We start from the raw sequence: 16,331 nt of genomic DNA on the forward strand, positions 1-16,331 counted from the left end.
AAATAGTCACGGTCAGTGAGCCTCAGTGCAGATCTGTGGTCTGTCCTGTAAAATGGGGTGCTGGGTAAGCACCAGCAGGAGGTGCCACAAGGTGGGAGTGGGTGCTGAGCATGACCTACGATATCCGCCTCTAAGCTTCAGCTTGGACAACAGTGAGCCTGTAGCCTGGATCCAGATGTCTTACACAGACCGGGGGCAGGAGCCTGGGGTAGAAAGTACCCCCGAAAAACACTGGAAGGAGTCCCAGAGGCCTTCAGTGAATCCCACTGGAAGATATCATGGCCCTGGATCTCCATGGGGCCCCTGGATGCTGGAGCACTCTCAACAGAGAATACACCATGTTCTCCTCACTCCAGTGAGGCTCAGGAGGGCCCCCTCTCCTGGGGCACGGAACAAAGCTTCTTCCCCAGAGGCTGCCCATTAGACCCAACAGTCAGTCCAAGCCTATTTTATGATTATGAGGTACAAGCAGAGTTCCTGATGGTTAATCCACTTAGAATAATCACACCTCTATCAGAATCACACAGCTCAATTGGAAGCAACAAAACAGAACACAGGGCCCAACTCTGGCCCACTGTGGGATTTTTTTCTTTCTCCTCACATCGTTGCCTGACCATGCTAGGCAGGGGCTTTGCCTCTTCCCAAAGCAACCATCCTACTGTCAAAATCCCAGTAACCTTCACAAGTTCCTTCTGCATGTGACCTACATCTGCCTGCTGAGGTCTGGCTTGTGTAACCTGACATTTGGGGGGAGGGGGGAGTCTTTGAAACAGCTCTGGCAGGGGACATGCAGCAAATCCTCCAAGAGAATTTTTTTTTTTTTTGAGCTGGAGTCTCATTCTGTGGCCCAGGCTGGAATGCAGTGGCACACACACTCATGGCTACCCCAGCATCGGCCTGCTGGGCTCTGGTGATCCTTCCGCCTCAGCCTTCCAAGTAGCCAGAGTTACTGGCACGCGCTACTCCTAGCTAATTACGCCTAGCTAATTTTTGATTTATTGTAGAGACAAGGTCTCACCAAGTTGCCTGGGCTGGTCTCAAACCCGTGGCTCAGGCAATCTGCTCGCCTTGGCCTCCCAAAGTGCTGGGATTACAAACTGAGCCACTGAGCCCGGTCAAGAGAAATTTTTTTGAGGGAGTCTAAATAAATCAGATTCAATTTGATCCCAAGTTTCAATGTTAGCATGAAATAAAGAATACAATTTTTTTTTTAAGGGTGGTCTCATTCTGTTGTGCACGCTAGAGTTCAGCAGCACAATCATGGCTACTATAGCCTCGACTTGCTGGGCTCAGGCAATCCTTCTACCTCAGCCTTCTAAGTAGCTGGGAGTACAGGTGTGTGCCACCAAGACCAGCTAATTTTTTGATTTTGTTTTTTTTTTTTTTTTTTTGAGTGAGCCACCATGCCTGAATAAGCTTTGATTTTTTTTTGAAGAGTCTCTGTCACCCAGGCTGGAGTGCAGTGGCACGCTCACAGCTACTGTACTCAACCTGTTGGGCTCAGGCAATTCTTCCGCCTCAATCTTCCAAGTAGCTGGAACCACAGGCATGTGCCACCACGCCCAGCTAATTTTTTGATTTACTGTAGAGATGACGTCTCGTCATATTGCTCAGACTGGTATCGAAGCCCTGAGCTCAGGTAATCCTCTTGCCTCCGCCTCTCAAAGAGCTGAGATTACAGGTGCAAGTCATCATGCCCGGCTGATTTTTTGTAGAGATGAGGTCTCACCATGTTGCCCAGGCTGGTCTCAACTCCTGGGCTCAGGCAATCTTCTCACCTCAGCCTCCCAAAATGCTGGGATTACAGGCATAAGGCATTGCCTCCAGCCAAGAATATAACTGATCAATTAGTAGCAGAGAGTCTCATGTCTACTCATAGTCCCTCACTGGGCCAAGTAGAAATCAGACTTTTGTGACATACCACATCCTCTGGTGAGGTAGAAACTGCCCAAGGCCTCCCATGAAGGCTGGTCACCTTATTCTTCCACTCTTTATTTATTCTGAGTTGGAGTCTCACTCTGTCGCCCAGACTGGAGTGCAGTAGCCGCTCCCGGCCACTGCAGCCTCGACCTGCTGGGCTCCGGCGATCCTTCCACCTCAGCCTTCCACGGAGCTGGAACTACAGGCGCGCACTACCACGCCCGGCTAATTTTTTGATTAATTGTAGAGATGAGGTCTCGCCTGCCCAGGCGGGGCTCGAACCTGCGGGCTCAGGCAATCCACTCACCTCAGCCTCCTAAGCTTCCACTCTTTATGTCAATGCAATATGGTGGCTTTCATCTGGAATGTCCAGTGGGACAAGAGGTGTAGGGGTGGGGCTGCTCAGACCTGTATCCAGAAGGCTCTGCTTGCCAAGTGTCCTGCCCCAACTCAGAACAAAGACCTTTCTTCATCCACAAGCCCCACTCCCACAATATCTATTCTTTTTGGTTTTTTTGAGTTGGAGTCTCACTCTGTTGCCCAGGCTAGAGTGCAGTGGCATGCTCATGGCCACCCCAGTGTCAACCTGCTGGGCTCCAGCGATTCTTCTGCCTCAGCCTTCCAAATAGCTGGAACTGCAGGCATGCACTACCACACCTAGCTAATTTTTTGACTTATTGTAGAGATGAGGTCTCGCCAAGGTGCCAGGGCTGGTCTCAAACCCACGGGTTCAGGCAAACCACTCGCCTCAACCTCCCAAAGTGCTGGGATTACAGGCTGAACCACTGAGCCTGGCCCAAAACACAGAGGTTTTTGACCAGCTGCCAGTTCAGGCCACCAGAGAAAGTGCCTCTGGAAGCAATGTCTTGGTGTAAGTCAATAAGCTCGAAGTCTGGAGACCAGTGTGGTGCAGTACAGCATCTCCACCGCGGCCCAGCACCCACAGCACTGAGACCCCTTACTTGCCTTTCTCTGTTTATGTCTTGCTCGCTTGGCTGCTCGCGTACTGCTCACTGGTTTGGTCTCTGAGCTGTTTATAAACTGTAACAAATCCTCTACCCTTCGATGGTCAACAACACTCTCCCTTTCTGAGATCTGATCTATTTTTTTAGGTTGCTCTTCTTTCCTCTTGGTCAGCCGTAAACGAAGCTTTTCCCTCATTTCTGCATAGTTTCTACTTGTTGGTGCAGCTGGAGGCTAAAACAAATAACATAAGGAAATGAAGCTTAAGGTTTTAATAATTTTGAATGAACAAATTACAGACCATGTCTCTAAATATAAAATGTTTTATCACTCAAGTAGTACATACATGTTCACTGTGAAAAATAAGGAAATAAACAACTGGCAGAAAACAGAAAAACTTATCACTAAGACACCTAGAAGTTGTACTTTGGCAGCTACTCTTCAAGTTTTGTATATTCATGAGAAATCTGGTAAAGCATGTACAACTATGTACACAAATGGATATATATATATTTTTGGAGTCAAGGTCTCACTCTTGTTACCCAGGCTGGAGTGCAGTGTCATGATCATGCCTCACCACAGCCTCTGACTCCTGGGCTCAAGTGATCTTCCTGCCTCAGCCTCCTGAGTAGCTGGGACTATAGGTGCACACCACTACACCTGGCTAGTTTTTAAAAAAATTTTTTTGTAGAGATGAGGTCTCACTATGTTGCCTAGGCTGGTCTCGAACTTCTGGGCTCAAGTGATTCTCCCACCTTGGCCTTCTAAAGTTCTGGGATTACAGGCATGTGGCACTGCCCCCAGCCTACCTAAATGGAATTTTTTGTTTTAAAGATGCGGGGTACAATTCAGGGTTAGGTATGCAAACGTTGATTATGCAGGTACCCTTGATGAGGTGTGACCCTCCCTTCCCTAGCAGTTTCCCCTCGGCTGCCAAACCCATCCCCCCTCCCCTGGCAGTTTTCCCCTACTGTCAATCCCTTTCTTATAGTATTATTATAATTGTCAAGATCAAAGCAGACTTTTTAAACTGAAAAAGAACTACATATACTGATTAATTTATTTGCTACTCAATACAGTATGAATATCTTTTCATGTCAATAAAAGTGTCTCTAAATCTTTCCATACATTTGTAGGTTTCCTTTTCAATGCTGAAAAGGAAAAAAGCTGTCCTGAATACCAAATTTCTTACTATAAAAACATGTTCACATTTTAGGAAATGCAAACAGAACTAGAGCACAAAAAGAAGAACTATACCTTCCTGCTCATAAACCATGGGTGATGACTGCTTGTGCAAATTAATTTACTGCTCTAAAAGATGCACAAGTATGTGTGTGTGTGTGAATATCCTCTGTATTAAAACAAAAAGTTCAACTGTACACACACATCACTGCTGTCATTGGCTACAGAGTGTTCTACCATATAGATGTACTGCAACTAACAATTTCCTACTGTTGGTTATTCAGACTCCCTCTAACTTCACCAATTGTTTTTTAAAAATCACAGGCCAAGGTGAGAGGACTGCCTGAGCTCAGGGGTTCGAGACCAGCTTGGGCAACTTGGTGAGACCTCATCTCTACAATAAATCAAAAAATAAGCCGGACATGATAGCACATGCCTGTAGTTCTAGCTACTTGGAAGACTGAGGCAGGAGGATCACCTGAGCCCAGCAGGTGGAGGCTACAGTGGTTGTGAGCGTGCCACTGCACTCCAGCCTGGGCAATAGCGAGAGACTCCAGCTAAAAAAAGAAAAGAAAAAAATCATAAGCAGGCCAAATGTTCCATAAGTTGTCTGGCCCCCTCTCCAGTCTTGGAGAGGTGGATGCACCCTTTTCTCTGATCTACTTTCTAAATAAACTTTCTTTTCTAATCTTAAAAAAAAAAATCACAAATATAAAAATGCAGTGATGAAATCCTTAGAGCTAAATCTATTTTTCATTGTTTCTTCAGGATAAGTACAACCTAGTATATGAGGGGGGACTCCTCCCAAAAAACCTAGAATTTATTTATAAAAAATTGTGTTACATGTTTAACCTTCTGTCAGCTTCACAGAACTCTTTTTCCACTGCTCAAAGTTTTTGAACTTGTCAATTTTGATGTCTTTTAGTGCCTCTGCCTTTTTTTTGCTTCATGTTTTCCACATCAGCAAAATGTTTCCCTTTGAGGACTTTTTTCATCCCAAAAGTTGCTTGGGGCCAGATCAGGTGAATAAGGGAAGGTGAAGCACAGGGGTCATGCTGTTTTCGGTCAAAAACTGCTGAAATAGTGCAGTGTGGGCAGGTGCATATGCAAATTTCCCATTATGAAATAAGGAAAAAAAAAAATTTACTGATGCCAAGTATAGCCTCTCACAACAATAACTAGCTGGTACACTGATGCCAAGGGAATCCTACAAAACTTACCCAGAGGGGGAAGCCTGTACTACTAGAGGCCTGCCCTCCAAAAGATAACTTTGGATTTTTTGGGTCCCCCCTCATAGAATTCTTGCAAAAGTCCATACACCACATACTTCCCACATCCCCCACGCGCCACCTCACATACTCACCCCGCCATGCCCGAAGAACTCGCAGTAGCAGCAGTCGCAGTACTTGCCCTCCTTCTGGTTGGTGGAGGTTGAGGTGCTAGAGCTGTGCTCAGAGCAGCTATCCTCGTCTGCACTCTCATCCCCATCGTCCTGCTGTGGGTCATAGACGCCATTCTCACAGCGGTGTCCTTCGCAGTCGGGGTCACTGCAAAACCAAACGTGGGCTTGTCAGCACTGACTCACTGCTCCTTACGACCACCTGCTGCCCTGCCCACTTCACAAAGGAGAGGCAGCACAGAGGTTACATGGCCCCAGAATCAAAGGGAGTCAGACGCAGTCATGAAGGTGTAGGCTAGAGCTCAAGCAAGAGGCATGGTACGGGTGTGGTCATTCACAGCACTCACAAAGTGCCATTGGAACAGGAATGGACAGGAACATATAGAGTCTTTCCAAAATCTCCTGGCACTGTCCCTGCCACCAACACTTCCATACTGAGGGAGGGGATGGCTTTAAACAGGCAAGTTCAAAGTTAACAGAGGCCGTAAAATCTGAATGTTTACTGTGTTTCGCAATACACATTTTACATACGTTCTCCTGACCTACCCAACGTATATAAACACAACTTAAAAACAAGGCACATCCCCGGTGTTGCCTGTGATGTGGGGTAGTTGGCCCGTGATACATGGTGACCCACCACCCTTGCTCTTCCTTTTGCAAAATTAGAGGCTGAGATAGGAGCCCCCTCCACGCAGGGCCTCTGCTGGGATGTCTCTGTGCTCCCTCTGCATTTCACTAGACTTCTCAACCGTGTGGTTCCAGGTGAGAGAGTTTCTGTAGCTGTGTCAGTGTAGCACAACACACATTTTCTGAAGTGCTCCGACCTTCCTAACCAGGCCCTGTCTCACCTGCAGACACTTGGAGGGGCGCTGATGGAGCCGTCTGTGGTGGGGGGAGGGGGTGCAGGACAAAAGCTCTTGCGTGTGTCCACAAACCCTGGAGCTGTAGTTGCAGCTTTGGGGAATGACGGGGCTGCAAGATTGGCAAGGTGAGGTGTGGAAGCAGGCGAGAGTGCAGCAGGCGAGAGCCCTGGAAGCGGGGTCAAGCCTGTGGGGCTGTTCCTCGGGGCTGTGGGTGCTGAGTGTCTGTGGTCCTCCTTGTTGATGCCATGAAAGACGTCACCTGCATTTAGAAGATGCAAGAGTCACTGCCAATTTTTCACTTTGAAAATAGAAAATTTGATGAAATAGTACAAAAAATACCCATTCATCCTTCACCTTGATTCATCATGATTTAATATTCTGTCACATTTACTTTGCTTATATGCACACATGCTTTTTTGATGTGACACACGGAAGTCGCACTCACCCCTAAGTACTTCAGCAAAAACTCTTGAGAAGACATTTTGCTGTACGTTCCCAATACCATTATCACACCAAAGACATTTCATCTTGCCAGGATACTCCTATCTGTGCACAACCCATATCCAATTTTCTAACTTCCCCTATACGCCTTTTACAGACTTTCCCTTACCTCAGCCTCTTCCAAATCTTTTCTCCTTTCACATGACTAACATTTTCTAATAAGACAACTGTCCACCAATCTGGATTTACCTTGTCCCAGTAGTTTTGGGTAAAATATAAACCCTGCAAAGGTCATGCTGAATCCTTCCTACTTCATGGCAACAGGAGGCACACAATGTCCCTCTTTGCATGACCACGCGCCTGGGGTGTCTGCCAGATTCCTCCAGAGCGAGGCACCCACCACCCCTCTGCAATGTGTCGGCCTCCTGTGGGCGCTGAAACACCACATTTCCCAAAGTGATATCCAGCTCTAGCATTGGCGGCTGACGTGCTCCTGCACCAGCTACTACATCTGACTGAAGGGTGCTGACTTGCTGCTTCTATCCTCCTGGCACACTTAGTAGTGATGTGCTTCTATAAAAAAGAGCCTCCCACCCTACTCCCTTATGAGTACTTCTAGGAATTCTTGATTGTATCTGCTTAATCAGTTTCATTATTCTTTTCTTTGAGTCGGAGTCTCACTGTGTTGTCCAGCCCTGACCTACTTCCGCCAGGCGATCCTTCCGCCTCAGGCTTCCAAGTAGCCGGAACTACAGGCATGCGCCCACTCAACTAATTTTTTTTATTTACTGTAGAGACATGGTCTTGCCATGCTGCTCAGGTTGGTCTTGAACCTGCGGGCTCAGGTAATCCTCTTGCTCTCGCCTCTCAAAGTGCTGGGATTACAAGCGTGAGCCACTTTGCCCGGCTTCATTATTCTTTTTAACGACCGATGTGTCTCAACCTTGGCTAGCTGAGGTCCCCCCTTTGAGCCAGCTTCCAGTTGTCATCAGTTTCTGATGGCTTTCTTGCTTCCTCCTTCTCGCTGTCGGTCAATGGGTGAACCTGAGTGTCAGCAGGGGCTGCACTCCAGCCTGGGGTGAGAGGCAGCCCTGTCAGCTTATAGCTGCTCTCTTCTGCTCAGCATTTTCCTAAAGCAGCTTCTGAGGAATCTCACTACATGCTCAGAAAGCAACAACCTCTTCCAATCACAAACCTCTCCCCATCACAGAACAACAGAAGCAGAGACTAAAGGCAAGATACTGTGCAGCAAAGCATCAGAGGAATCTAGTATGACAGCTACATTCTCAGAGTCCCAGAGGTTCTCTGTTCTTTGTGCACTAGCATTTTTAGGGTGTTAATTATATTTACACCTCTGGCTAGGCTAAGTAAAATGCAATTACAAAGATGATGAGAAGTCAGTAAGTCCAGCCAGTCCTCAGGTCCCTGAGGACTAATAAGCTTACCTATTGAAGGAGGTCTCTTGGAGGACACTTTGAACTGGCTGTTGCTGGACTGCACCGTGGTAGCCGTGCATGACACGGAGGACGTGGCTGATGAGGTGGCCATGACAACTTTGTTTGCTTCCATAAAAGCATCTTGAAAATTGTACAAACATTTCTTTTTTGCAGCATTTTTTTTCTCTTTACTATCCGAAACTGCAGGTGTTTCACTGCTAGATGGAGGTGGAAGGGCTTCAGGTCTTGTTTCTGAGAGTGTTGGCCCTAATATATCACTCCCTTCAGAGAAGAATGGGAAAATTAAGGCTTCTAGTAGAAAACATACTTAACTAAACCCTAAAAGACATGCTGATGCTTGAACACTTAACGTGTGGGCTGCTACTAAAGTCAGGATCCCACTGGGATGATGCTGGGTCAAACTAGTTTTTGATCTGAGAAACAAACTTTTTATTGAGCACCTACTATGTGCCAATTCCTGTGCTAGGTGCTTTCCAAAGTTATGTAATGTCTTAAAATCATTTTCTAAGGTTGGTTCTGTTACTCCCATCCTAAAAAGATGAAGAAACTGAGGCTCAGAGAGGCTAAGCAACTTGCCCAAGGTCACACAGCTAGAAATCCTTCCCAAGCACAGATCAGGATGTCAAGTCTAGCTTGCTGTTCTGAGCACGTACAGGGGCTAGGGCCTGCCGAGAGCTCTGGCCATATGAAGACAGAGATGAGGCATGGGTACCAACCCCTCCTCAGGTGCCCTGGTCCTATACCTGAAGTTACAGCTAAGCCTCAGCAGCGAGGCAGCTGGGGAGGAAGGAGCTTGTTAGAGGGGACAGATCCCATGTCGGGCCAATACAGAAGCCAGAGGAAAAGGAGTGTAAGTCACAGACTCAAGCTGACCGTGGCACTGTCTCCCTGCTCCTGTGCACTGGGGCTGAGGCCTGGCCGTTACCACTGCTCGAGAATCGAAGGCCAGAACTGGGCCATGGACATCAGGCCTCAGCAGCACGGGCGCAGGGCTAGTGCAGCTCACTGGGCTGGCAAGCCGTCGTGGAGCCAGAGACTTGCTCTGCACAGTCAAGGCAGTGGGGCTGACTGGTGGCAGGTGCAAGAGGATGAAGTGGATGACAGCCCCAAGGGCCCCCGGAAACGGAGGAGAGGGAGTCGCAGCTGGGTACAGCTGCACCAGGGCCACGGCGGCACCAGGGCTTCTACAGGAGACTACAGCAAAGATGTCAACGCACTCAGCTGGGGTCCCTTTAACACTTTAGGAGAGTTTTTAACAAATTCCTTACCAGAAATTGTATCTGGCAAGAAAGTGCCAGGATTCCAGTTCTTATCATTCATCACTTCTGATCCCCAGAGACTTATAAACTTAGAACTATTCCACTCTGGAGCACTCCCAAAACAGCTCGGATAAATATGGTCTTGAAGAGATGCATTGAATACCTGATGCTTATTTGTGTGATTCTGAACAGGTGCTGGCGGTAAAGCCTACAAAAAAAAATTTTCTAATCACATATCAAAATTAATATTCTGTTTACCTGTGTAGTTACACCACAAACAGACAAAGCATTACTGAAACCCTGTGGGACATGCTCACGAGCTGGTGCCCACAGGGGAGCACATCTCACAAAGCGCTGGCTCGATTTATGAGGCTATACAGGACAGGTCAAATTTCAACAAGACACAGACTTTAAAAGCGATGGATGCCTGAAGGAATGCATTTAAACAAACTTTAGACAGCTCAGTAACCCATAACACCCTGCCTAGTCACATGGCTAGTAGGTGTGTGGCTTACACACATAGGATCTGTTCCTGTGGCCTATTCTCACCTAGCATTTTAATGGGCATAGCCAATGAGCTCACTTTGGAATCACTGATGAAAGTGGGTAAAACCCTTATACTGACTCCTTACACCTGGGCAAAGTACAGCACAAGTCTGAAGAACTAGAAGGATGTTATTTTGTACTCTGAAGGTGAGTACTCTCAAAGGAATCACTTCCTGGGCAAGCCCTGCCCTGGGCCCTGTCGGGCAGACCCTTGTTGACACACCAAGGGAAGGGGATCAGGGTCTGGCCAGCTGGTCAGCCAGCATCATGGTAATTATTGATCGACTAGCCATCTGGCTGCGCCCTGCACACACCAGGGACTCCTTGGACCTTCCTTTCACCTCAGCCCCTGCCCAGGGACCAGGTCGCCTGCGGATCTCCTACAGAGCTCCGGGGCAGTCTGCTCTCGCAGTGGCATGACTGCAACAACCCCCACACTTGCACTTGGGCTTCTGCCCAGTCCTTCTCTTCACAACAGCCAGAACGGTCTTTTTAAAATGTAAACACGAGCAAGCCACTCCCCTGCGCAGCGTGCAGTGACGGCTTCCCAAGGTTCTGGTCCAGTGAGACCCCAGGGAGCTGCCTCTGCCGCCTTCATCCTTCCTAGACACACAGGCTTCCCCTGGCCTTCACGTGCCCATGCTCCTTGACCCTAGACTGTGCTCACCTCACCTCGTGACTCACTCACTCACACTCATCTTTCAGACCTCAGCCTAAATGTGCCTCCTCAGGGAAGCTGGCACTGCTTTTGCGCTCGCCACCCGAAACCCTGCACCCAAGACCAAGGCAAGCCTTCCCACTGAACACACTAACATCCGTCGTTTTCCCTCTCGGCACTCACCTCAGTTATAACTCAAGACTTGCATGCAGCTTATTGGCTTAATGTCTGCCTTCCCCAAAATCACATGTACTTCATGCGGGGATGGGACATCTGGACACTGGCCCTGCTGTCCCTTATCAGTGCTGGGCACACTTTCCTCAGCAAGACGATGTGCTGCTGGAGTGTACGACTGCCCAGGGATGGGCCTTGCACTAGAGAAGCTACATGGCTGGTGCTGGGAAGGACACGTGGCAGACCAGTCTGCTAGGATACAGGAACTAGCAGTGGATTTGTAAACTCACGCAGGAGGGCTCCCAAGAGCAGGTGGTGTTTCCCAGAATCCCGAGGGCCTGGTGGGAGCAGAGGAAGGAAGGGATGGGGGAAGAAGCAAAGGGGTGGCCCCTATGTGGATGGCAGCACCACACCCTGACAAGTTCCCGGACGAGTTGGGGGAGTGGCCAGATCAGGGCCAACTTTGAATGACTTTGTCCTGTTGGGTTTGGGGTAACCACAGAGGGTTTTAAGCAGTTGAGTGAGATGACTGGGTCAGTTTACTAGATCAATTTGTGGCAGTACAGTGAATGGTCTAGAAGGGGGAAGGATAACACTGAAGTAGTTAGTTAGGGGATGAAAAATGATGATGCAACGGCAGTGAAGATGATGAGGAAAGGAGAAACTGTGGAGCGACGGAGAACACAGTTGTGACTGAGAGTCTAACCAGGGACTACACTCCTGGCTCTATCACGAGGAGGGATGGTTAGGTGACAGAGCTGGATTGGAACTCTAGTCCCATGTCTCGGCCTTCGGGCTCTGCAGTCTAGCAGGCTCAGATGCCAGCTCTCTTTTATTAGCTGTGTGACCTCAGGCAAATCACTCAATCTTTTTGTGCTTTAGTTTTCTCATCTGTAACCCAGAAATACCTACCCTCCAGGGTTGTGGAAAGAATTCAGCACATTGCCTGGCTCATAGTAAGCATTCAGTGAGTGCAAAGGAGGATTCATTTCATAAGATTATAGTCCCTGGACATAAAACGACTGAGCAACCAACCAAATCTAATCGGCTGTGCCCACTCTCCCATGGTGCTTCGAAGCAGAGAGGAAATGAGAGTAACTCCCCCAGGCCACTGGACAGGTCAGTCAAGCTACTGGCCTGGGTTAGGCCCAGGGAGACGAAGCGGGAGGGGAGGCTGGAGCAGACGCACACACTCAGGACTTAACAGCAGGAAGAAAGAAGTCTAGATGGGTCACCTGGGATACAAACAAAAACCTGAAGTAGTTGTTGTGGCATGGGAGTCCCAGGGAGCAAGAACAAGGAGAAGAAGAAAAGCTTATTTCAACAAACACCCATTTCTACAAAGTAGTGAAGAACTGCTTTGCTGAGAAGAAAATGATGAAAAGTAACAATTAAGCAGAAGAAGGTTTCTTAGTCTTGTGGACTTTGTGATAAGGGATAGAAATACCTGACAGGTTGAAATCAGCCAGCTTTGAGAAGCAGCTCTACCTTGCTAGCCCCCGCTGGTGAAGTCTGAGTAGCAAAAGCACTTTCAGGTTCTGAAGCTGCATATGTGCTTCCTATGGCTCTCCAAAGATACGCCTATGAGTTTTTTGGTTCATTCTCTGGAAAGCCTGGCTGAGAGCCTGGACTCCACCACCCACTGGGTCCAGAGAGCTTTTGCTTATTCGTCAAAACCCTATTCCAGCATCATCTCCTCTGCAGAACCACTCTGGGCTCATTTGAACAGTTTTCTCCCTTCAGTGTTCTTTTATCTACCTTGTAAGTTCTATCAGGTACATCATAGCATTTTGATGTTTTTGTTTTATGTTTCTGTATTCTTTTTAGAATGTAAGCTTTTTGAAAACAGGGACCAAGACTAAGGATTTTTGTTTTCCTACAATGTAGCACAGGGCCTGGCACATATTGGGTGTTCAATAAATATTTGTTGAACAGTGTTTGGCTTAGAGGATAAGGGAATGCATGTATATACACTGTAACGCTGTAAATATAAGGTCATGATTCTACACATTCGACTTATATACTCATCAGAAACTCACCTACTCAAAAAAGGATGCCCAATTGCAGGGACAAAGTAGAAAAGTAATGGGGATCAATAACAAAAAAAGTTGTATATTTTTCAGTGTTTCTGCAGAAGGTACCTACTGACCTCACCAGTTTAAGGGTTTCCTTAAAAAAAAATAAAAAAGGTGTCTGTCACCTAGACAATTTCTGGGCCATGTCTTGATAAGTCCATCAAGGATTTAACTGTCAAGTAAGTCAATCAAAATATGGATTCTGCTATTGAATTAGAACACTGACTTCACTCTTTATGCAAATCCACAAAGCTTCAATTACCAAGCTTTGAGCCGCTCTCCACTTTAAGGCAAAAGAAGTAATCCACAGAAAAGGAAAACTTTTGCTTTAAATGAAAGCTCTGACACAAATGCGAACACTGAAAAACTGCCTTTCACGGAGCACACATTCATCGTTCACCCAGGAGCTGGTGACTTGGCCTGTCCTCTACACCAACTACACCCATGAGCCAGAGAGCCAAAGACTAAATCATGAAACACACTTCAAAGAGATTACCAATATTAAGTATCAAACAAAAAGGAATTTCAATTATATCCTAGGTACCAAGAAAAGACGAGTGACTCTATTCTGTATTTCTTTTAACTGAGGCTTTTCAATATTTCAATATGGTAAAGAGGCAAGAGGACCATCTTTATTTTGGCCTTGCTAGTTCTCAGGCTGAAAGAACTGAATCCAACCTCTAAAATAAAATGCAGATAAAAGATCACAATATGATCCCCAAATTGCAACCTGTTTTCGACACTATTTTCCACATAGCTTTCTCTTACCATCTCAATCTGAACTTACACTTGTACCATGTTTTAACCATATTAAACACTATTGCAGTGGATGTACTTAAGTCTCAAAGTAACTTGGAGATGGAGGTATAAAGACACAGCCTGGACCTTGAGGCTAACAAGAAACTAAGGCCACATGGCCCAGAGCCACGTGGGAGTTGCACCCAGCTCCCTCACCCCCACCCACGTCACCAGGTTCCACTTCATGCACTAAACTCACTGAAGGTCAGAACATAGTGACTGTTAAGAGTCCCCATGTTTCCAGTGGAGAATTCAAGGCATCTCTCTCCTTCGTTTCTAGGCCCTTTCCTGGTACGGTGATTGTTGTACAACACTTGTTCCGTGAAAAAGATTTCAAGTCACACGCTTTGGGTACCACTAGAAATTCTGGTCCTGCAGTTGTAATCTACTCCTGGCCATGTGGGACAGAGGTGGAAACCTGCTCCATGAAGGATCAGCAAGGTGAAGCTCCCCCTGCTTGCCTCTGCTCTTCTCTCTAAGGCTGTTCTTCCTCCTGGCCTGGGCTTTGTCAGGTAAGAGGGGCTATTTAACTCTACATCTGAGAGAAATGATACCATCTTGGTAATAAAATGCTACTGACAAAGGCAAAGGATAAAAAGCAGTGATAAAAACGTGGTGAAAGAACCGAGGTGGAAGTGAGGGGAACGGACAGCTGCCCATAGGACATGCACACCATCATCACAGGGATGTGAATGATGTGGGGACTGAGGCGTGGTCCCATAGGAAGCAGCGGTCTTGCAGACTCTCAAGAGGAGCCTGGTTGACATCTGCTGGTGGACTTTCACCAGCAGATGTCAACCCTCTCGTGTAAGGAAACCATTCTCTATTTAGGACCTTGGGGTCCTCACAGGGTAAGCAGAACAAAATATGACTTCATAATAAAAAAAAAAAATCCAGCCGAGTTCAGTGGCTCAGCCTGTAATCCCAGCACTCTGGGAGGCTGAGGTGAGTGGATTACCTGAGCCCACGGGTTCGCGACCCGCCTGGGCAACTTGGCGAGACCTCATGTCTACAATAAATTTAAAAATCAGCCGGGCGTGGTAGCGCGCACCTGTAGTTCCAGCTACTTGGAAGGCTGAGGCGGAAGGATCGCCGGAGCCCAGCGGGTCGAGGCTGTGGTGGCTGGGAGTGGCCACTGCACTCCAGTCTGGGCGACAGAGTGAGACTCCAACTCAAAAAAAAAAAAAAAACCCACAGAAGGAAACAATGTGCCATGATTAATGTCAGCAGAAACAACAAAAAATAGATTTGGATGCTCAAGTTTCATTCAAACACAGAATAACTATGTGAGATGCTTAAAGAAAGAAAAGAGATAATCAAGAAACGAAGAATATAAAAAGCTTCTAAATGTTGAAAAGAAAGTGAATTAAAGCTTGGAAATAATAACGACAGTGGGAATTAAAACTTAAGTGGCCAGGTAAATGGAAGACTGATTCAAAAAACATTTTCAGAACACAGAACTGAGGAAACAAGATAAGAAACCTGAGAGTGTCAGGTAAGAACAGACGAAGGAGGTCTAACATCTACTTCACTAGAGGCTCTGAAAAAGACAACAGATGGTAGAAGGAATACAGAGATAAAAAGAGATGAAAATTATCAGACAGGAAATCTAAAATGATGAATATGCTAAGGGCTCCTATGGAAAAAGTAGACAACATATAAGAATAAATGAGTTTGGCTGGGCTCAGTGGCTCAACCTGTAATCCCAGCACTTTGGGTGGCTGAGGCGAGTGGATTGCCTGAGCCCATGGGTTTGAGACTAGCCCAGGCAACTTGGCGAGACCTTGTCACTACAATAAGCACATAAATAAATTAGTCGGGCGTGGTAGCGCATACCTGTAGTTCCAGCTACCTGGAAGGCTGAGGCAGAAGGACTGCCGGAGCCCAGCAGGTTGATGCTGGGGTGGCTGTGAGTATGCCACTGCACTCCAGTCTGGGCGACAGAGTGAGACTCCAACTCAAAAAAAAAAAAGAATAAATGGGTTCACCTGAGCCCAGCAGGTCGAGGCTGTGGTGGCTGTGAGCATGCCACCGCACTCTAGACTGGGCAACAAAAAGTGAGATTCCAACTCAAAAAAAAAAAAAGAATAAACGGGTTGTGTGAGCAGAGATGAAAAGAAACGTCAGCCATAAAAACAAGGCAAGAGAAATGAAGAACATCAGTAACAGGTTCATCTAGAGACTGGACATAGCCAGGGAAAGAGTCAGTGAGATGCAGATGTGTCAACAGAAAATTCTCAAACTGAAATGCAAAGAAAAACAAAAATTAAAAACAAAAACCCCCCACCACCAAAATAGAACAAAACATCTAAGAACTGTCAATTTCAAAAGATATAACACACAGAAATCGTAATGCTAGAAGGAAAGGACAAAGAAATATTTACCCGGGTGCAGTGGCTCACGCCTGTAATCCCAGCACTTTGGGAGTCAGAGGCGAGAGGACTGCCTGAATCCAGGTGTTCGAGATCAACTGGGCAACTTGGCAAGACCTCGTCTCTATAATAAATCAAAAAGTTAAGCTGGGCTCGGTGGCTCAGCCTGTAATCCCGCGCCTTTGGGAGGCTGAGGTGAGTAGATTGCCTGAGCCCGCGGGTTC

General features: G+C 47.0%; 1 protein-coding gene across 1 annotated transcript in view; it reads right to left on the bottom strand.

Annotated features, from left to right (window-relative positions):
* Positions 1-16,331, bottom strand: part of FAM193A (family with sequence similarity 193 member A) — a 79,937-nt gene that overhangs the window by 22,302 nt on the left and 41,304 nt on the right. The window contains exons 8-12 of the mRNA XM_008066383.1: positions 9,494-9,692; positions 8,214-8,486; positions 6,313-6,586; positions 5,429-5,612; positions 2,887-3,117 (exon numbers count right to left, since the gene is read on the bottom strand). Of these exons, the coding sequence (XP_008064574.1) occupies positions 2,887-3,117; positions 5,429-5,612; positions 6,313-6,586; positions 8,214-8,486; positions 9,494-9,692 (1,161 nt within the window). The remainder of the gene's footprint in view (positions 1-2,886; positions 3,118-5,428; positions 5,613-6,312; positions 6,587-8,213; positions 8,487-9,493; positions 9,693-16,331) is intronic.

The sequence above is a fragment of the Carlito syrichta genome, unplaced genomic scaffold, assembly GCF_000164805.1.
Source record: "Carlito syrichta isolate Samal-C Ts95f unplaced genomic scaffold, Tarsius_syrichta-2.0.1 Scaffold308899, whole genome shotgun sequence".
NCBI classification, from domain to species: Eukaryota; Metazoa; Chordata; class Mammalia; order Primates; family Tarsiidae; genus Carlito; species Carlito syrichta.